Source organism: Taudactylus pleione, unplaced genomic scaffold, assembly GCF_031769625.1.
Source record: "Taudactylus pleione unplaced genomic scaffold, aTauple2 ptg000064l, whole genome shotgun sequence".
NCBI classification, from domain to species: Eukaryota; Metazoa; Chordata; class Amphibia; order Anura; family Myobatrachidae; genus Taudactylus; species Taudactylus pleione.
The window spans coordinates 9726185-9749843 of NW_028284466.1; the positions used below are offsets into that span (position 1 = coordinate 9726185).

The following is a 23659-nucleotide window of genomic DNA, read 5'->3' on the forward strand; positions in this document are numbered from 1 at the left end:
AAAAAGAAATACACCTCCATTTTGTATTTTTGTGTCAGGGCATAACTAACAATCAGCTAATCCTCGCCATGTCCTAAACTTTGATCAATTTAACATTGTGACAAACGGCACATGATGTTAGTTTTTAACTATTTCTTTAACAAAAAATAAGCCATCATGAAGTCGTCATTTGTGGAAAATGAAGTACATCCCATGATTCTGTAACTTATAGAGTCAGTTTTATCAGCAATAATATAGTAATTGGTTTCTGTATGAATTTAGAGTTTATCAGACTATTGCATCATATTTGGGGAATTGTGTCCCACCCCTCCCTACACACTGTTTTAGGGCCTGATTCAGCTTGGGTCGCAGGTCAGCGTTCACATGCGCCCGGTCGATATTTGCGGTCTGCGCATGCACTGCAGGGCGCGTTCGCGAAGCAGCCGCTGCGAACGCTAATGCGTACGCAGCAGATACTCAGAGACACAAGGAAATGAGTGACAGCAAGTGTTGTTTGGGGTGGAGAGGGGGTTAGTCAAAGGAACGCCGTTGCAGGGGCGTGCATAATTAAGCCCCAGCAACGGCATACGCAGCCGGAGCTCTACATGGCAACAGGAAGCTTTGCAGGGTGTGTCAGGTTCAACCCCAACTCTGCGTATGGGTCTGATGTTACTCGATGTTTCCGATAGTTTCGCTGACTTGTAATGGGAAGTGGGCGGCTTTATAAGCTGGGGGGCATCTTGGTATAGTGCTGCAATCGCATTAATTTGCATATTTTCTCAGCGAGAGGGTGCGTATGATTGCAGATTTGCAATCCATGCTGAATCAGGCCGTCAGTTCATTGATGTTTAAGGATATATGTTTATGCAATGTTTTCTTAAAGTCCCACCGCAGCATCTCAATGGGGTTGAGCTCTGGTCTATGACTTGGTAACTTCAAAACCTTGATATTTTCTTTTTCAGCCATTATGTTTTAGATTTGCTGCTGTGCTTAGGATCATTGGCCCTCATTCAGAGCCGCTCGTTAGCGGCAGTACGCTCGTTCCGAGCGATGTTTGCACATCTGCGCATGCGTACGGTTTTTAGTACGCATGCGCGAACCAGTCAGTGCGGCCAAAAATCGTTTGTACGCTATATAGCGAGTGCCTGCTATTTTGAGTGACAGAATGAGGCGTATGTGGGTGGTAACAGGGGAAGGTGCTTGAAAATGGGGAGTGGAGATCCGAACGCAGGCGTGCTTAAAGGTCAAAACGGGCGTATTATGGGTGTGCATAATTAATACAGCAGCGTCATTGACCACGTCACTGGGTTATTTTATAGCCAGAACTGCTCGCAAATTTGTGGTAGCAAACACCAACCACAAGAATAGCGAGCAGTTCATACGCTGGTCGATGTACTCGATTAATCTAATAAATAGCGGACATGACGTATGGTGCGAGCGGCCAGGGTGCGTTTTTAACAAATAAACGAGCGTATGTTTTGCTCGCTCGTTCAGACTTAGAGGCGTGAACAGACTGCAATTTGCGAACGGATCATTTGAATAGCCACCCCTTGTTTTTGAACGAACGACCGCAAATAGCGAACGGCTCTGAATCAGGCCCATTGTCCTTTTACATAATCCAATTTCAGCAAAGCTACAGATGGCAAAGAGATGGACTGACACTGTCTTATAGTATTCTATTCTCTGCTATAAAGAGCAGATTATGATGGATTCAATGATCTCAAGGCATCCAGCACATACAGCTGCAAACCAGCCCCAAATCACGAATCCTCCAGGATCATCTTTGAAGGTTGTGATGAAGTTGAAATATAGCATTGTGTATTAATATCACACGTTGGACTCTTCTGTCCAGAGAGGACAATGGGCCTGATTCAGACCCACTCGCAAGCGGCTGTCCGCTCGCAAGTGGGTCGATGGTCTGCACTGAGCATGCGCACGACGGAGGGAGCTCCGTCGTGCGCATGCGCCAGACGCGACGAGCGAAGGACTTTCCTTCGCTCGTGGTGTCTGATCAAAGGGGGCGTGCTGTCGATGTTGATTGACAGCACGCCCCCTTTGGTGGGCGTGCCGGGGGCGTGCCTCCCTGACGGGGGCGTTCCCAAGGGAACGCCTACCGTCAGAAGCCGGCCCACTGACATCACTAGTGATGTCAGTGGGAGTGATTTTGGCTCTGATAGAGCCAAAATCACTCCGGGCCTTGCGGTTGAAAAACTCAACCGCAGGCTCTGGCTCGCAGTGGCGATGGACGCGATGGTCAAGACCATCGCGGCCATCAAACTGCACGCTCGTATAGGCTGTGGGTGGTGACCCACAGCTATACGAGCGTCCAGGAGGACACTCCATTATTATGGAGGGCGGCCCTCATTCAGAGCGTGCGCTCTGCTCAGAGCGTCCGGCTCTGAATGAGGGCCAATGTTCCCAGAAGTCGTGTGTTCTATTCAGATGCAACAATACAAGCCTTCAATGTATTGGGTTTTATTTTAGATAAAAACCATACAGTACTTGTTCAGTCTTGTACTGATGGCAGAGCCATTACCTTCTTTAGTGATAGGAAAGCAGTATGCAGCACCTACCTTTCCACAACACTTCTTCATTCACCTATTTTTTTTGTTGAATAAATAATGACAAAGTAAAATCTGTTGTGGTTAATTTGTCACAAGAGACTAGTTGGCACAGTGATTAGCATTACTTCTTTACAGCGCTATGCCACGGGTTTGAATTCCTGTGTGGCATTTGTATGATCTTCCCATGTTTGCGTGGTTTCCCTCCACAAACCAAAAATATACTGGTATTCAAATTGGCTGGATTAAATTTATCCTAGTGTGTGTTTTTGTTATACTGATGTTATACTACCTATACTATAAACTCTGTAAAGCGCTGCAAAATATTTTGATGCTATTTAAACAAAGGTTAATGATTATGAGATCAGCCTTATGAAATTTTATAATTTTAAGACGGATGTAGAGTTGACTGTAAGCATTTTTGTCCATCGTCGTCACTATGTGTGGTGACACCCGGTGTGGTAGTATGTAATCTACGTGCATGCTGAAGGTGCGCCCAGAAGGGGGCATGGCCTGGTGTCCATGGAGCCACGTCCCTGGTGTGTAATGTTTTGGGGAGTGACCATGTTCTCGTCAAGCTGAGGGTTTACCCAGCACTCTGGGATCTTCTGGGCAGTTCCCCGCTTCTCCCTACACAGTGGATGATGCGCACATATGACGCCATCCATCACTGCTGCTCAGTGACACCTTCCAGGGGTTGACACCAAAATGGCCGATTAGCTCTGCTATTTTGGAGTCACCTCCTCGGATGTGTCAATGGTGTGGCCCACACCCCCCTAGTGACGACACTGAATTTGCCGAATGTGTTATACGCAACTCAAACACATCTTCCATGAGGAGACATGTCTAGGCTGTAATGCAGCATTCTCATGTAGGCTTAGCGAGGGCACTGTGGAGGGAATTGTGGGTAATGCAGTTGATCGTATGTTTTCAGACACATCATTTGCACCAACATTAGGGCTAGTGCAAGTGCACAGTGATAATAATGTTGGCTATAACCTGAAGCGTACTAATAGGAGCGGACCAGTCATGTAGATGCGCATAACTGTGCATATGGGTGAATATAATAGTTCCTTGCAAAAGCAAATTACGGCCAACTTGCTTCAACGCTTCCTCATCCCTTATGTGAGGACTAGGTGATTGTTAGTTACAGTATGTCCTGATATGGAAAAATACAAATTGGAACAAAAAGGTGCAGTTTTCTTTTCACATTCATTTATATATTTAGCCACAGCCAGGATAAGGAAGTCAGTATAAAGGTACTGAATGTACAATAAATGGTAATAAAAGTATGTGAAGTAATGATGAATGCTGACTTATACTGCAAAGGTTTCAAACTGTTTTTTTCTTAAGGGAACAGCTTTTATGCTAGATATATTTAAAACTGTTCTCTACCTCCACATACCTACTAAATGTGTCTCCGCCCTCTGATTGGCATACTATGTCACTGGCAAAGGGGATGGAGGAATTAGATAACATTAATGGAGTGAGTAAGCATCGCTGGAGCACATAATAACCTAAGGTATACATTTGTACAATGTTACATTGTGGTGACAGCTGATGTTATACAGTACATTGTGTATTTGTAGGGAACCTAGGTAAGCTGACTGTTTGTAATATAAATGGGAGACTGAATATAAGGGTTGGCACCGCACTCCGCAGCTGTCTCCAATACTGTGAAATGCATCCACAAGCACTTTTATACCTGGGTCTTTATAAAGAACGTTTAGAAATAAACATAATTCAGGAATGTTCGGATGTCATGCTCAGGATAAAATGCTCTTTATTCAATACAAATTCTAAACAAATCCTTGTTGGATATGGCAAAGCGCAGAACAATCATATGGACTTCGATGCAGTTTTATGTGTGAATAAGAGAAATAAATAAATGAAAACGTTACACAAACTGTGTAATTACTTAATAAAAATAAAACTCCAATTGTAAAGCACAACAGAATATGCCGGCATTACACAAATATATGTACATAACTTTCGGAGCAATGGCATGATTCATTTGTCAGAATAAAATGCAGGACGTTCGCTCATATCTGTTGTGTGGTTACAGACAGTGAGCGTTATTTACAAGCCACAAACACTGGGCACTGGCTATGACCCTTTATATGCACAAACGGGCTCTTGTTAGACGTTACATTTCAGCATGGAGAACCTGATACATCAGCTACTTGTAGAGGCTGAACAGACCACTGGTGATGTAAAGACAAGACTAGTGAAGTGCTTAGTAGATGTATATACAGAAGTCATAATGTGGTGGCTTTGGCAGGTGTGGAGCAAGAGAAAAAACATCCCAGGGAGAGATTGTGAAAGTAGAAGAAAATGTATTTTCCATCATGGCCAAGACAGGAGTATAGATTTACTGTACTGTGAGTGAATTGTCGCCTGTCTGTAGGTTTACCCCAGCTGAGTGGAAAAAGATCAGGGTGCAGTAAGGACATAGCAGCTGACTTTCATGGCAGCTGGAAGGACCAATCTTCTGTGCCGAGTGAGTGCATCCGTAATTAGTATAGGTACAGTAGCTGAGTCAGTAATCTCAGGCTGATTTTTGTGCAGAACTAGCACTAACTTTAAGAGGTCAATTCATTAATAATCAACGGTAACTACAAATCTTTATCATCGCTTATAGTGGGAAAAAATATAAAGAACTTGTCATAACTTCAATTTATCAATCCGGATCCACTTTTGTTGCCCCAACAAAACTCCCAAACCGCTGCAAAAGTTTTCTTTGCTTCACCGGTAGCCTAGCAGTGCTGGTGAAGGACCACAGTGAGGATGTGACCCAGCGGGGATGAAGGTCAGCTTTTCAGTCTTCAAAGATCCCCATGGGATGTAGTTAGGACGCCGGTGGTCAGAATACCAGCTCCAGAATCCCCACGGTCATCAGAATACTGGCTCCAGAATCCCGACAGTGAGTATTAGGGTTAGGGTTGGGGTTAGGTTTAGAGTTAGGCACTAGGGGGAGGGTTATGGTTAGGGTTAGGCTGCGGGAAGGGACGGTTAGTGCTAGGCTGTCAAAGGGGATGGTTAGGGTTAGGCTGTACTAGGGGTGGGTTAGGGTTAGAATACTCACCAATATGCGTCAGGATTATCACCGTCGGGATTCCACAGCCAGCATTGTGACCATCGGGTTTCTGACTGCTGGCATCTTGTTACCAACCTGTCCCCATTGCCAAGTACTGTACAGGGTAATGCTAGTTCGAGACAGGAAAGCTTTTTGATTCTTGATGTATTGCGTAAAGCTTCTGTCCCCATAGCAGCGCTAAGTAGATAAGTGTGTCTGTGTATATGTGTGGCTGATGTCTTCGGCTATTAAATATTATTTGAGACTGTGCTGCAATATTGTCTCATGTCATAGAAAAGGCCAAATACATTTTAGGTTTTTACTATTCCAACAAAATAGTGCCACTAGAGTCAGATTAGGCTGCTGGATTGCCAGGTCAGGTAGTTGAACTAAGGGCCTGATTCAGAGCCGGACGCTCTGACCAGAGCGCTTGCTCTGAATCAGGGCCCTCCTACCTAAAAATGGAGCGGCCTCTTGTTACCACCCACAGCTTATGCGAGCGTCCATGATGATGGTCGCGATGGTGAAGACCATCGCGACCATCGGGCTTGCGACGAGACCCTGCGGTAGGATCTCGTGGCCGCAAGCCCTGGAGTGATTTTGGCTCTATCAGAGCCAAAATCACTCCCACTGACATCACTAGCGATGTCAGTGGGGCCGGACCCAGACGGTAGGCGTTCCCATGGGAACGCCTCCATCTGGCAGCCACGCCCCCGGCACGCCCACCAAAGGGGGCGTGCTGTCAGTCACCATCGACAGCACGCCCCCTTTGGTGCGAGACCCGGAGTGACAGCTTGGCTGTCGCTATGCGGGTCTCGCGCATGCGCACGGCGGAGCTCTCTCCGTCGTGCGCATGCGCATTAGGGCACCATCGACCCGCTTGCGAGCGTCTGAATTAGGCCCCAAGTCATAACACATTTTGACCTCTATTTGTATATGGAGTATGGACAATTCACAATTCTGTTTCCTGACAGTATTATCAAATAAGAAACCCAATGGCTTTTATCAGGTCTGCATGCTATATTTATTCAAACGGGTGTAAATAATGTTATAAGAATGCCAAACCTAGAAAGTCAATAATTCTCTACAGATGGATGTTCTGAAAGATAAGCCAGTCTGACCACATGGACAAAAAGAGATAATACTACAATCAATATATTCCAGCAATACAGGGGTATGACAAATAATAGTTAAAGGAAAATATGAAAATTGTAAGAAATTGAACAAATAAAAGTATTGTTTTAACAGAACCACATTTTCACACTGTTACAAACAAATTGCAAGTACAGTATACTGTATGTAAAAAAAAAAAAATATATATAAATGCAATGTGCTAGAATATAAAGAATAAAATATTACCATTGTCCCTCAGCATCTTCCTCTATAAGCTGGATGAAATCCCCATTTTTTACCAGTACATCCTCGGAGCCCCTCCTCTTGCAGTCGGCCAATGCTCTGTATTTTCCTGGAGACTGTGACAGAACATGTTTAGCAATCACAACATACTAAAGTTTGCACACACTGTAGGCTGCCATTGTGCGAGGTGAACCAATATTCACGGCAATGCAGTCTTATTCATTTCATCAAGGCCCACTGACGGAAACTGATGGATTCAATGGGCCTGATTCAGCGATGTACGCAATGCCAAGTTTTTCACAGTTGAGCCATTTTTCTGCAAATTGTGTATGCGTCAAGGTACATTACTGCAGTCACTCACAGCAACTTTATACTCACAGTGTGATTGACAGGGAGCGTTTGGTGGAGTTAATGGGATGTGGCGGCAAAGAACGTAGGCCTGTCAGGTTCATTTTGGGGGTGTGTGACATTCTGCATATGCAATCCTGTATGCAAGAAAAAATGGCTCAGGCGTCTCAGTTCCCGCGGCCATTCTGCGCGACCATAGGCTTACTCAGAAGGCCGAAAGTTGAAAGCTCTGCGACTGATGCTTTGTACACAGATGCTTGGATTTGCAAAGCTGCTTTTCAATACAAACCTTGGTGTCTGGGACATTAGAATATTTTCGCACACAGCAGCTGCATAAGGAATCGCAGCTGCTATGGCATTAGCGATCATCTTTGAATCCCGACCAATGTTTGTAAATTTTGGTTCAGCTAAAAAAGAAACCTACAAAATGACTGCGTTCCCGGTGTGTAGACAATGGGCAAACGATCAAGTGTAGATTTTCTAAAATGTTTATGGTGGAATGATTGTACAGTACACACCTTTCTGCAACATAATCTATCTATAGCTGCTATAAAAGAACAAGGCGGTTTAACACCTCAAATTCATTGTTATTGTATACCAAATAGAAACCGCCAAGTTTCAATCTGAAACCACTGCGGCTTCACTGCTTTATGTCACCATCATTTAGGAGACATAAACCACAATGTACTGGATGAAATTGCACAGCTTCCTTTACATATGCTATTCATGCTGGCAGGTTGCAATCTGTGAAGTAAGAATATAGAGCACATTAACTACAACCAATAAATGGGGTATAAAGGTGGTAAGGTAGCAGGCATGCGGCATGGGAACGCCTACCGTCTGGGGCCGGCCCCACTGACATCACTAGTGATGTCAGTGGGAGTGCTTTTGGCTCTGATAGAGCCAAAAGCACTCCAGGGCTTGCGGCAGCGAGACCCTACCACAAGGGTCTCGTCGCAAGCCCGATGGTCGCGATGGTCCATTGGCCATATCTATGGTGGGCAAGATGTTGTTCAGGTGGCTTCCAGTGCTCATACTACGGTCTCTGCACATGCACAGACAGGCAGAGCAGATGCCTCAAGAGGGTGTACCAGCATTGCTGGGCTACGCTCATTTAAAGATCTGAACCCCTTTTCAGAGACAATAATTCCACCACTTGGCATGTGCCCCTCATGCTGGCCCCCATGCTGTATGATGCGTTTGAACGGGCTGAGCTGGGTATGATGCTGTTATTCCTGGCTGTACCATACTGAGCATGGAGACTTATTTTGCAACTCTAAAGCAGGATACAGGGGTCCACAAGGCTGTTTTGCATTGTATACAGACAGTAAGTAACAAGCATTGGGGTGTTACTATGCACAGTATTACCTCTCTTACCATACTGTGCATATGTGCAATATATCATGTAATGTGTGCTTGGACTGAGTGCATAAACCAAGTAATTCCTGCCTCACCCTACTATCCATGCTAATTATTATATCAATGCAGCACACACACCAGGTTAATCTATTTCCGTCATATTGCACACATTATTTACTTTATCATTATCCACACCAGGTACACCCATAACATGTGGCGCTCCGCACCACTGAAACCTGATAGCACTTAGCTAAAAAGAACAAAAAAGTTTATAACTAGTTATTTTACATACATATGTACTAAGCTCTGGAAAGTGATACATTGGAGAGTGATAAACTATCAAGCAATCAGCTCCTAACTGTCATTTTTCAAACACAGCCTGTAACATGACAGCTAGGAGCTGAGTGGCTGGTAGCTTATCACTTTCCAATTTATCATTTCCAGAGCTTAGTACATTCTCTGCCACAATGTCATCTCTATTAAAATACAGCTGTAAACAAACATTTTTAAAAACAATATTTTCACAATATCTTAATGATTCATAGTTCCCTATAAATAATGTACCCACTAAAATACAGCATAAAATTATAGAGGAACACTACTGTACATCCAAAGCAAGATAGGAATCTCATCAAGTCATCACTGCTCACTATAAATGAGTGGAGTATTTAGCCAAACATGATGTGGATGTGGCACATTTTTGGGGTTGATGTAGAGGTGCACACAAGTATTGTATACACGGAAATATATGCAGATATTTGCCCTTAAGTCGCTGCACTACCCACATCCATCCATTTGCCATCACTATCAGTGCAATAGACCCGGCTGAAATCAGACAGATCTCTGTGTACGCTCACCCCTATATAGCCTGAAAGTACACCTATGTGCAAACACCCAGTCACACCCATTCAGCCACAAATGGAGATGGGACTGAGAATCGCTCATATTTGCATATGCAAAACTGCCTTCATGCAACTCTGATTAAGCCCCATGGTGTTTTAAATTGTTCTGGAAAAACACAGTAATAAAAAAAAATATATATTTTTTTTTTCATTGCTCATAATGAATAACATATGAAACAAACACAATACATAAGAGTACTGTACTAACCAGCTGGACTGTGTCCTCCTCCTCTGTGTCTGAACAAGCATACGAGCAACTGGACCATCCGTCAAGACCCTCGCAAATTTCCAGTGACTGGGACATTCCTGACCAACCTGTATTATTGCGTTTACAAAAGTCACTAATGTTTCTGATGGGAATTACAGACATGATCTAGTTCTATTTACCAAAGACTGACATGTTTTCATGCTATTTAAACAATATAGCAGAGTGGACCTGCGCACTGAGGGCCTGATTCAGAGCCGGACGCTCTGACAAGAGCGCTCGCTCTGAATCAGTGCCCTCTTACCTAAAATTGGAGCTGCCTCCTGGCCGCTCGCATAGCTGTGGGTGACCACCCACAGCTTATGCGAGCGGCCAAAAAGATGGTCGCGATGGTCAAGACCATCGCGACCATCGGGCTTGCGACGAGACCCTGCGGTAGGGTCTCGCTGCCGCAAGTCCAGGAGTGCTTTTGGCTCTATCAGAGCCAAAAGCACTCCCACTGACATCACTAGTGACATCACTGACACTAGTGATGTCAGTGGGGCCGGCCCCAGACAGTAGGCGTTCCCATGAGAACGCCTCCTTCTGGGCAGCAACGCCCCCGGCACGCCCACCAAAGGGGGCGTGCTGTCACTCACCATCGACAGCACGCCCCCTTTGGTGCGAGACCCATAGCAACGTCTTGGCCGTCGCTATTCAGGTCTCGCGCATGCACACTAGGTCACCATCGGCCCGCTTGCGAGCGCTCAGCGCTCGCGAGCGGGTCTGAATCAGGCCCTGAGCTCTCTTGTGGTGGTGAGCCGCTAACAACTTATAGGTACCCTCACCTATATAGTAATTAACATGTATAAGAGAAAATGTTGTAGTGCTCAGCCTACGTGAGATATGTCTAGTATTTAGGTTGTGTTATAAATAATGAATGCTCTTAGATATATATGTAGCATCCAATGGTGTATAGTCAGGTAGGTACAAATCGGTGGATAAATGGCTACAAGAAGCAGAAGTAGTAAATGCTGATAATAACAATACGTCAGTAAACAGATCTCAATGAGCCAGAATATGCTAAAATTATTATTGATAAGGAAATATCAATAAAAATAAAAATAAATAGCAAAACCTAAGTATGGGATGTGTTTTATATGATAATATTGATCTGTTGATACAGAGACCTATACCCAATACTAAATATATCGTGCAGTAGTGCAAAAATTGCCAATACAAATAATAAAATGGTAAAAATAGGGGGTATTTATTGGAAGATATGCTAAACCAAAAAGAACCAGAAAAAATGCACATGCAGAATGGTGCCTGTAACACCAAACTGTGAGAATGAGGGAAGCTGATGGGTGAGGTTAATCCGGACCTCAAGTATCAATAGATAAGTGACTGAATGGGTAATGTCCAGGATCAGGGTATTATGTGGGTGATAGTGGTTTGATATAAGGTCTCTAGTGCCATTCCGCTGTTTATGTTGGAATGAGGCTGAACTTACTGGAAGTGATGCCAGGGATGATCTTCTTGGGGCCGAGGAGTACGGTGTGAACTGCTGGGGAGAGGCTGTCTCTCTGCAGCGCGTGTGTCACTGCCCGGCACAAGTGTTGGAAGCCTCCTGAATGAACAAGCAGCCTCCGGCAACATGTACCGGAGTGAGCGCTGTTGTCTGTGGAGGAAATGTCACGGCCACACCGCTCGCTGAAGCAGTGTGCCGCGTGTCTCCTCCTAGTGACGGGGACTTACCTCTCTACCCTGGAGGGCAGGTAATGATGTCCAGGTGGGAAGTGAAGATACTTGAAGGTAGTCCCAGATCATAAGCAATGTGAGCACTGGTCTTAGGTATTAGCAAAACAGATATATGATAAAAACTTGACATGCGGTGAGCTATCTAGCATTATGTGCTATAATATAATACACATCCCATACTTAGGTCTTGATATTTATTAACACTATTTACTTATCAATAATAATTTTAGCATATTCTGACTCATTGAGATCTGTTTACTGACGTATTGTTATTATCAGCATTTACTACTTCTGCTTCTTGTAGCCATTTATCCACCGATTTGTACCTACCTGACTATACACCACTGGATGCTACATATATATCTAAGAGTATTCATTATTTATAACACAACCTAAATACTAGACATATCTCACGTAGGCTGAGCACTACAACATTTTCTTTTATATATGTTATTTAAACAAGACTGAGCAGTGGATTATTCTGGGAAGATGTAGTAGCTTTAGCTGTAATGGGCCAGTCACCGTACATACTGTATTGTTAGAAGTGAGTGCTGTATTAATTGAATGGAGAAGTAGTGCACTCCATATTCAAAATGGAAAATCTGGAGACGTCATCAGGATACTGCTATGAAAAGTAAGTATGTTAAAAATGCAGGTGAGAACTGAATTAGGTCTACCCGCCCCACAAAATGTCCACTGCAATCTGGTAGCTGGCATGCCAGCTCACCCCTACATCCAGATAACAATTGATAATCTAATAATACCTAATATAGAGAAACTCCTTTCCTTGGTAAAAAGAACCTAATCATGAACATAAGGCATGACAGTATGATTCCTGTACAAATTTTCATTCACTGTAGGTGCAAAATTTTAACCGAAAGACAGCAGCTAATCAGCAATTAACATTTTTTTCCAGTGTGACAATGAAAGCAAGGGGTAAATTTACTAAGATGGGAGTTCTATTAAGAAGCGATGTTGCCCATAGCAACCAATCAGATTCCAGGTGTTATCTTCTAGAAGGTGCTAGATAAATGGGAAGTAGAATCTGATTGGTTGCTATGGGCAACATCACTTCTTAAATAGAACTCCCATCTTAGTAAATTTATCCCCAAGTGTCTATTCAGCTGCTATGCTTAAGTGTAAATGTTGCTTCCAAATGCAGTGCTGTAAATAAATTCTAGTGATGACAGACTAGACATGAAGAGTGGATTGCTAGAGTCATACACAAGGCAATGCCAATGATGTCACAGCAACTCAAATGACTGCAGTCTCAGATTTTTGGATCTCTACCAGATCTTATAAAACACAAAAAAATTTCAGAGGGACTTCAGTTGGGTGAAGTGGGATAGAGATATGTAACTTTTTAATCTAGCTGCACAGTAGTGTTATGTTAATCCTGTATTTTATTTTTATGGTTTATATCTGAAATTTTACATTTTGTAGTTTAGTGGGCCATTTATGTAGATCAGTGGTTCTCAAACTTGGTCCTCAGGACCCCACACAGTTCACTTTTTGCAGGTCACCCAGCAGGTGCACAGGTGTATTCATTATTCACTGACACATTTTAAAAGATCTACAGGTGCAGCTAACTATTTCACTCGTAATTATACGAGGAGACCTGCAAAACATGTACTGTTTGGGGTCCTGAGGACCAAGTTTGAGAACCTGGGATGTATATGATATGTAGAGGATTACATTTAATTTTTTTAATAGCTCAAAGTCACTCAAAAAAAAAGATAATTTGTTTTGAATAACAACTGAGAATGCACATATAACAATGCAGTTCAAAATTTGGTCTGGTCACTAGGGTATAAAAGACCTTAGATCATGAAGGGATTAACCACTGTGCATGTACTAGTAGCTTATCTGCATCTTACATTCCTCAATTAATGGGAACATATGAACTGTGAGAGGAAGTGACTCGTACCTTTTTGTGGTTTATGTTGAGGTGAGAGATTCAAACTATCCAACATAACAGGACTGGCATTTTCCGATTCATTTTCTTCAGAACTTACTGAAGCCCTTTGTAGAATCCTTTTAAAAATGAAAGACACAAGCAATTGTATTTCAACTGAGCATAAACAATACTGCATAGCCATTTACCAAAACACAATGAAAACATTTATAAGAAATCATCTATACTTCTAATCAAGTAGTAATGGTTTTGTCTGTACATTTTTTTTAAGCAAAATGTACTCCTTGGGACTGTGTATGAACTACTGTAGGAAGACAAAAAATATTTTTCTTTAATGAATTTTTGTTTGTCTGTTCTGGTATCACGCAAAAACTACGGAATTAAGTTGGATTGCATTTCAAACTGAGGCTATGTATTCTCTCTATGAGACATCAGGGAGAGGAGCAACAAAGGAAAAACCAGACGCTCGACACTTATAATATTGTGCAAGCAGTCCGGCACTCCACTGACTCTGTATAAACTGCTTCAGTGCCTTCTGGAAATTATAATCACTGGATATGAAGCAGCGACACTCAGAGTCTGATGTAAACAATCTGTATTAAAGTGTACTTTGTGACAGTTTAATGCAGATTGTTTACATCAGACTCAGAGTACCGCAGCTTAATTTCCAGTATCTATCTATATACACACACACACAATATATATACATATATTGCACACCCCGAACGCAAACGTGCATATAGAAATACATAGATATACAGTGCATCCGGAAAGTATTCACAACGCTTCACTTTTTCCACATTTTGTTATGTTACAGCCTTATTCCAAAATGGAATAAATTCATTTTTCTCCTCAAAATTCTACACACAATACCCCATAATGACAACGTGTAAAAAGTTTTTTTGAGATTTTTGCAAATTTAATTAAAAAAACAAAAAAACAAGACTAAGAAATCACATGTACATAAGTATTCACAGCCTTTGCCTTGAAGCTCAAAATTGAGCTCAGGTGCATCCTGTTTCCACTGATCATCCTTGAGATGTTCCTACAGCTTAATTGGAGTCTACCTGTGGTAAATTCAGTTGTTTGGACATGATTTTGAAAGGCATACACCTGTCTATATAAGGTCCCATCTACTGGATTATTCCATTTTGGAATAATGCTGTAACATAACAAAATGTGGAAAAAGTGAAGCGCTGTGAATACTTTCCGGATGCACTGTATATATATCTCAAGATTTCATTAAGGAAAATCCAGCTATATATTAAGCACTAATCTATCTTGACTCAAGAGGTTGCAATATACATGTCAATCCAGTAGATGGCGCACCAATACAAATACTACATATCATAGGGTCGCTGCTCATGTTACTTGCAACCTTTCAGTGTTACTGTAGGTTAAGTAGCAACGGGTTTATGATCTACAAGATAAGATTTGTTTGATTAAAGTGAACTTAGACTGGACTGTGAGATTGATTGCCCCTTGAATTGAATTTTGTGGTTTCCATGAAAAATAGAAAACTGTGGATTCTTGGTTATCAATGTACTGTTTATTATAGTTGTGCAATAATGCCATCTCGAAAAAGATCTAATCTGTCCAAGATTTCCACCATAACAGACATCCACGCAAGCAATGCTGTGGGTAAAAGCTAGTGTACAATATAGCTTTGAATATAGCTCTCAATATCTTCATTGAAAGCACAATGATGGTACACTTAGTCCTGCCTCTAATCTTCTGACTGTGCATGGCTTTGTAGGGTAAGTACAGCCCATCTGTAGATGTACACAGTGGGTTTTATTCAGAATGAGACGTAAACGCCATTTGCTGCTTTTTTGTGGAAGCAAGTTGCATTCTTTTTAATGCATACGTGCAAATATTCACAATCTGTGACTTTTGTCAAGCATGAACTGCGACTGTATAGACTTAAGGGCTGGAATGGGCAGATATGGGAAGTGGACATGCAGATGTGAAGTGCAACTAAAATGACCAGCGAAAATTCGCAAACGTACAAGCGTGCGCAGGTTTAAGCTATGGGGGTTCTGACCCTGGTGTTAGAGTCGCACTAATTATGTGGTTGCAAATGTTAAAACCACAACCATTTATGCTACACTGGTACAGCAGCACCCACTTTATACTACAATGAACACTAGTTTTACATAAACAAGGAATGTGATATGCTCAGTTGGGAAAGGGAAGACTGCACATATATTATTAAGAGTTGTCATGAGATAAAATCTTATATTTCCATCTGCCTCACTAAGCATTAGAGATGCACCAATCCACTAGTTATGTTATGTGTTTGCATTTTCCACATTTGGTTAATGCACACCGCAGCTAGGAGTGGTTAAAGGCAGGCACAGCTAGGAGTGGAAGCCGCAGCTACAGACTACAGACATGTGCTTGTACAACTTACTCTGCTACTCTGTCACAAAGATGCAAATGTATTTGCAAATGCAAGTTATGATTGCGTTGAACTGCAACTCTGAAATGGGCCCAGTGTAAACAAACACCATCTGCTCCTCTTCTATTCTCTATATCAGAGAGGGAATAGCATGAGCAGCACCATGACCTTGCAAACTGTATCTCCAACATCAGTGTAATAACAGCAAGCATTTCATTTCATTTAACGATAACTTGTCTGACTGACAGCGCTTTGTAAATGAGATTATGCGAAACAGAATATGAACATACCTCTCATTCATTTGTGATGATAGCACAACCTGGTCTGAGAACGGACTCTGTTTCTGCTTCTCTACTGTAACAGAGACAGGTTGTGAATGTATGAGGCCGAATACTAACATACTGTATATGTCAGATCTAATGCAGGTATGTCAATACAATACCTTTAATAACTTCTCGCTGTCTGGTCAATATCTTACGTATTTCACTCAGCCACGCTGACTTCTGCTCTGCTGTTTGGGCCTGAGACACAGAAACAAGTAAAACATTATAACAATGTTTTATACGTCATATGTGCGTAGGTTATCAAAATATGGGGTTCCAAATGACTAACTTAGGACTATTTGTTGGGCAACACAACCTCTAAATGCTGACTGGCTTGCTCTACTATTTACTTTGTGCCTAATGCTAAAGTTTTCTGTATTTTATTATATTTGTGTCCAAACTGACAAATATGTAATAAAATCAATAAGAGCAAAATATCTCAGGAAATACTAGTAAGCACCAATGTTGCCATTACAGTTCTATGGAAGTAGTTTTAGTACATAACAAAACCTTTTTATTTGTATTGTCAAGAAAGCTTAAGTTAAATGATAAGTTATAGTATAGGGCTTCTTCCTGGTGATCAATGGTTTAATGCTTTTCTGCTCTGAGGAGCAACTGCGAGAATTCTTGGTCTTTGTGCATGAAATTGTACATTGTTATTACTATTATTATGCTTTATTATTTATCAGAAGGTAATAATGAACTGATACATACTGTAAGGTACACTAGAATAAGTTGAACAAAACAAAGATAATACTATATAACTGTATCACTGATAAGAAATGCTTCTCTGCAAAACATGGTAACAGACAGCCACCTCCCAATAAACTCTATAAACATTTGACATACACATGTCCTGATTTGCAGGGAGGTTGGGAAGTATTTCCACTGCTTACGCAGTCAATGCAGACGCATCCAAGGAGTGCTGCTGAAACAGTGGGCTAACACACCTATCGGGGGGAAGGCCACACCAGCCAAATGTGTGATCATGCCCCCGTCCCAATTCAATAACTACAAAAGTTGAGCGGTGTGCTGCAAGAATAATCTCATTTACAGTTTCAAAACTCATCTGATGAGATTAAGAGTCTGGAAGAATTCCTAAAATAGACAACCTTGCTCTCCTCTTCCCATCATTACTTGGTCTATTCATGAAGCTGTTCAGCTGAAATCAGGGCTCTTCTCTGCTTCGTGCTATTCATGGGGCAAGTTTACCATGGGGAAGTGTATTACATCTCCAGCGGCATCCCTGCTCCATACCTGCATCACATCACCACTTTTGTATAGGGAGTGCGATTCATAAAGGAACGGAGAGCTAATCTTTCCGTTCCTCTTCTGCAGTACAGATTTGCCATTGGAGGATGGCGTTATCTTTACTGCAAGCCAAACAGAGCAGGGAAGCGATATACTTCCCTGCAGTCTGCCAGGCACCTGGTGCTGGCTCCGCCCCCTTTTCCCAGCATCCTTTGTAGCAGGTCTGACCTGACCTGCTGCTCTCGGACGTCGTCGCATGCGCAGTGAGGAGCAGCCGTTTCGGGCTCTCGATATATCTATCTTCTCACTGTGTACAGGGGGGCAGATGTATGAAGCTCTGGGAAGTGATAAAGTGGAGAGTGATAAACGACCAACCAATCATCTCCCAAGTGTAATTTTTCAAACACAGCCTGTAACATGACAGTTGGGAGCTGCATGATTGGTCGTTTATCACTCTGCACTTTATCACTTTCTGCCCCAGGGATAGCGGAGGGGCTGTACAGCGCCCGAAGAGGTAAGTATATATGAATGGCTACTAAACATCACTTTGTATCGCATCAATGTGATGCGGTATATAGTGATGTACATCGTGAGCCACTTCATGTTTTTTAAGAATAGACTCTTATGTCTCCATTGATACTAGTATACCTACATCATAGGTCCATATACTTCCTAAGTCCTCATCCTGGCAAGTGCAGTATGGCCATAACCAGCACAAAGCACAATGGATGGTGGCAGCACATGTCCAATCAGGGGCTGCTTGGACTGACAACTACTGAATAGCGCTATGTGCTCTATAAGAATGTAATTGGTCTTGGTAACTGGATAACAAATTGAGGGGAGGGACCCCAAACTTTCTTCTACACCTGCAAGGGTGATACACTTGGCACATTCGCCATTAATATTACAGTAAGTAAGACTCTATGGAATATCAGACAGGGTTTATTATACATGCTTCTCTATAGGATGACAAACCTGTACAACATAAACCTCTTCTCGCCCGCTGTACCAAATTTCAAACTTGCGATTATCACCTTTCACATTTTCTGTGATGCCAACAGCGTTCATCTAGCAGAAGACACACAGCCGTTTATGCATTTGTGCTTAATTTACAGTACGCTGCAGTGCTGAATGTATGCAAGTAATATACCTTCAGATAGTGCTTAAAACTGTATGAGGGCGTTTTATCATGCCCATCTCCATGTTCCTCTCTCCTTTTGCAGAACACCAATGCTCTCTCATAAAGAAACAGGTGTCGTTGCATTGGCTTAAAGCGGGCAAGTTCCTTCATCTTCGTGGGTCTCTTCTTATGAGTGATCCACACACTAAAAGAGCCTTGCATTAGTATTCTGCCCAGATCATTTATATCTCCCTACAAGGCAAAAACAAGTATTTCAATAAGAGCAAAATGTGTAACATACCTTAATATTACTATAGACACTACGTCGGTGATGGGTAAGAGCAGTGGTGTCACAAGGGGGGTGAGTTGCCACAGCCTAATTGTCACCCGCGGAGAGGAGACACCAAAGTGCAGAGTTCCCCTCGGTGACAGGAGCCGGGTGCTGCACTGTAGCCTTAAGTGCAGCACTCAGCTCCTGACACTGAGGGAGCCGGCAATGCACACAGGGCAGTCAACACCTCCGGCACCCCCTTTCCCTCCCCCAGTAATAAACACGAAGTTTGAGGCAGCGAGGCCACGCCCCTTTTCGGCGGCTCACGGCGTTGCCGCGCATACAGCATCCCTCCCCGCACCAGATAACACTGCAGGGAGGGATGCCACTGGGTAAGAGGCACCCCTGGGTCACAAGTGGCCTTCCAAGCCTTCACTTGCAGACCCAGTTTGTTCCTGGTTTGTTGTCATATTGGAGTGTTATAGCTTGTAATGATTGTTATTAGCAGTATTTGTTTCTTTCATTATTTAAATGTAATAATTTAAGTTACTACTAAGATTAAGGGGTATAGTTACTAAAGTGAGAGCTTTTAGAAATGGAGTTGTTGCCCATAGCATCCAATCAGATTGTACTTAACACTTATCTAGCACTTTCTCCTTCATCCACTAGGGGACACTGGAGTTCAAGACAGTGGGGTATAGACGGTGGTAGAGTAGAGCCTGGCACCTTAAATAATTTAGAAGTGTGACTGGCTCCTCCCCCTCTATTCCCCATCAACACCAGTTTTTAGAATGTGCCCGAGAGAGCCGGTCGCACATCAGGCCGTCTCCAGCCTTTTTCATATTTTTTAATTTTTATAACAGTTACAGCTGAGGACAGGCAGGCTGCTTGCTGTGGCAGTCTGCCTGCTACGTGGGAGCCGCCGGGAAGGGCACCACATGGCTACTGCAGCCTGTGTCCGGTGACCCTGAGGAGGGGGCACACACAAAGGAGTCATCGGACCCCGAGAAGACCCGCCACTGCTGACACCGGCATGTGTCTGGGTTCCTCTCCGCCCCCTCAGCCCAGCTTCCTGGCCGCAACAGCTGTAAGTATGACCACTGCTCCTGATTAGCAGGAGCAGTGGAAGTATAGCTGGGCTCAGTGACACTGTTAGGAGGGCCCGACTTTCCCCTGCCCCGCACCACCCTCTCCCCGACTTCGGATACAAGGGGGTCACCAGCGAGGGCGCAAATTACAGCCCCGGTCGTCGCTGGGGCTGCTGGAGGCGCGTCATGCAATCTAGCGGCGCCTATTTTAGTCGGGTTTCCTCCTCACTGCCGCGCTGTGGGCACCACGCGGCTGTCGGCGCTGCTGCATAGGAGAGCTCGTTAGCAGCGCCGATCGCGCTTGCCCTCCTCACACATGGCGGGCTGCTGTGGCTACTAAGTCCCGCTGTCTTAATCAGCGCACGGACCCGGCGTCGAGACCCGCCCTAAACAAACACTTATGGCGCGTCCTGCAACAGCGGCGCCATTTGTAAGGGTTCTCCCCCTTATTGCTCCGCAGCAGTAATAGCCGGCAAGCACAGCGCTGAGTCATTTCACTGGAGCAGTGGACATCAGCTGAGGCTCTCCTCTCCTGCTTAGCAGGAGAGGTGTTCTTTTAAGAGTATGCAGCGCGGACCAGCGCCGGCAAGGGAGCGCGCTTCCCTCTTAAGGAGAGGGGACAGCTTACAATATAAACAACTCCCCCTTTTATTAAGAGGGTCCGTTGTGTAGCACAGCACTGACTCACTCCTGCTCGGGGAAGAAAAGGGTCCCGCCGCCGGCTGAGTCCGGGTCTCCTGCCCCTCCCCCCACAAGGGGGAGATGTGTATTGAAGCTCCGTTAACTGTAGGTCAGGTAAGTGACAGACGGCTGACTGCGCTATCACTTACGAAAAGCGCTGTAGCTCTCACTGTAGGTACAGCGCCAGTCGCACTGAGGCAGCCTGTATATATTTAACAGGGCAGCACAGACTGTATAATGGTTAGCATTGCCGCCTCACAGCACTGAGGTCATGGGTTTGTGTGGAGTTTGTATATTCTCCCTGTGCTTGTGTGTGTTTTATAACAGAGTAGCTGTTAGTCTGCTGAGGCGGTGCTTTAATGTATAAGCTCCGGCGCTAGCTACTTCGGGGCTCTTGTGTTTAAGCCACTTCGGCGCCCTCCACAGCAGTATAGCTCATTGCCCTAACACCTGCTGCTCTGATGGATATGTCTAGCCTTTTGCTGCCCCTCCCTCAAACTTGCGCTTAGCAGGTGCACTATGACTCCGCTTTATGCGGTTCTGTTGAGGGGACAGCTTATGTTAGCCGGGACTCCTCCAGGCTAGCATGGACATTTTGCGCACACAGCGCGGTATAACTTTACCCTAGCGCAGTGTAAGAGTCATCTCTGTCACTTCTGCAGATCGCTCCCCGTGTCCCAGCGCCTACAATGTACGTGTTGTGTGTGTGTGTGTGTGTGTGTGTATGTAGATGTATATGTAATCCCATATAGGGATGTATGTATATATATATATATATGTGTGTGTGTGTGTATGTATATGTATAGATATAGATATATATATATATAGATATAGATAGATATATATAGTGTATACCTTTTTTCTACTCTGCTAATCGGGTGGTCTATGGACAAGCCTTATTCCAGAGAGGTTAATTAGCACACTGTGCAAGGTTGACAATGTTCCAGTGCACGCTTTGGCAGCACATATACAAAAATATTGAAACGATATCTGTGGGTGAGGAGAACTCTCCATTGGGTTGGGTCTCAACCCAGCGTTGGCTGAGGGGGCAGGCCTTGGGTCAGGTCCTCCCGAATCATCCATTCTCAGGAACAAGAATCCCATATTGGGCTTACCATCCCTGTGGCCCAGCATTAGAGGCCGGGACGGCCACTTCTTTAGCTGTGTTAATAACAACAGCAGGCCTTTATCCCCTGTTTAGATTGGGGGATTGCGCTGTGGTTTTTCCCAAGGGACAGGTCTCCCTTTTAATATGTTGGGGAGGCTCTGTTAGAATACAGCTCACTTTTTGGGGACAGTAATCCCTTAAGTTTGTGGATTGTTACTCTTCTGCACACATATATAGCTCAACTGATTAAGGCGAGCACTCCAGTAACAGAAGGGTTCGATACCAGTCTGGGACAGCACACTGATAAAATATCCTGCCCATTACACCGTAGCAGGCTGATGGCTACACGCAACACTTGAGCAGTCTCCCTGTGTTGAGGTAAGCCACATGTATTTATACTAAGCCCTGCTATAGAACATATACGTGTATTGCTCATGTTCTAATTTTAAATATTATCGCACCTACTAATCTATATACTACTATGTAGGTATGCATATGTGGAGATATATATATCGCTTCTTATCCTTATAAGGCAGAGGTAGGATCTGTTATCAGTTTTATGTCTGGTACTTAGCTTATTTAAAAGAAGGATTCTGCAATTGAAGTCTGGACTCTCCTCATCCAGTAGTTGGTACAATAACTCCGCTTTACACCATCTCTCCCTAAGGATTTGTATGTGGGTGTGTGTACGTACCTATATTTCCACGGATGGGAAGCCGCCTGCGATTACCAAAGCTGTCAGCTTATCTATGTGTATGTGTGTATATATATATGTGTGTGTGTATATATATATATATATATATATATATATATATTAAATGGTGGCTCTGTAGACTAGAGTCATGTTCTGCAGCTTACATAGTGATAGACATTGCTTATATTATGAACCCTATACATGACTGGGGCCTTCTTGTATTTAAAGATATGTACTTCCATCCTTCTGGGGTTATAGTTCCTTCTTGTTAGTCCCTATCTATGGCGCCCCCCTTTAGGGTGATCTATGATTATTTTAACTTTGCACTTGGTAGCAAACTTATAAGACACTGAGAATGCAGGATATAGCAGGACATATATATAAATATAGCATGCTGATCTCCCGATGCCGGAGTCTGACAAGTTAACTTGCTATGTTGGCACTACTCTTTCTTTCAAAGAGATGGCCTTCTTATGCAACTATGTTTATCTATATGTACGGGTGTATATATACTGATATATTCCCATTACTTGTATGCATAATTTCTAATAATTGGCAAAACCTGGTTTTTAACCCTATTGGTTATCACTACAGATATGTCCCTTCCTTTCTTGGGATAACTAATGCACTCTGTCTATGTACAGGTACCCTTCTCAGTATAGATTCCGGTACTCCATATTATTGTCTTGTCACATATCTCAATAACATGAGTCTCTAAAGGGCCCCTAGGTACATTCTATCTGTACATAGAGAATCCAGGTTCTATTCTGTAATCAGGGATTCATTTGTTAAATTACATGAAGGCCTAGGGCCCCCGCCGATATAGGCAGGGTCAGGCCTGGATTTTATTAGATTGATGGGCGTAATACACACTTCTCCATTATAAGTGTTAATGTACTGATACTTAAACTAGTAGACCGTTTTGTGGTATAGGTATAATGTCTATATGGATACACATCCCTAATATAACAAGCTCAGGTATAGAGTCCTGTTGAACGACCTTCCTGCCTCCACTAACATTTTGCTAGTTTATACAGTGTTTTCTACTGCAACATCTCCAGACTGAAGTCCGTGCTGTAGAGCATTGGGTCTTAGCCCACTGAAGCTATTCCCTATACCTGACGGGGCAGGTTGCTGTGAGATGAAAGAGGTCAGTGACATTCTACATAGCGTCCAGAGGGCTTTTGGCCGCTCACAGGTAAGCGGGCTTACCCCACTAATGCTCAACCTGTCATTGCATAGCCGCTTTCTCCCTTATGCACCCTAGCTGCGGTCCTAGCA

General features: G+C 43.5%; 1 protein-coding gene across 10 annotated transcripts in view; it reads right to left on the reverse strand.

Annotated features, from left to right (window-relative positions):
- MCF2 (MCF.2 cell line derived transforming sequence) overlaps positions 1-23659 on the reverse strand; it is a 201900-nt gene that overhangs the window by 11002 nt on the left and 167239 nt on the right. For 8 of the 10 annotated variants that reach the window (XM_088465800.1, XM_088465799.1, XM_088465803.1 and 5 more), the window contains 8 exons: positions 18567-18788; positions 18392-18484; positions 16285-16363; positions 16133-16196; positions 13454-13560; positions 9790-9896; positions 6976-7088; positions 3946-3987 (listed from right to left, as the gene is read on the reverse strand). In XM_088465800.1, coding sequence (XP_088321926.1) covers positions 3946-3987; positions 6976-7088; positions 9790-9896; positions 13454-13560; positions 16133-16196; positions 16285-16363; positions 18392-18484; positions 18567-18788 — 827 coding nt within the window. The remainder of the gene's footprint in view (positions 1-3945; positions 3988-6975; positions 7089-9789; positions 9897-13453; positions 13561-16132; positions 16197-16284; positions 16364-18391; positions 18485-18566; positions 18789-23659) is intronic. The other 2 variants (XM_088465797.1, XM_088465796.1) reach the window with 2 other exon arrangements.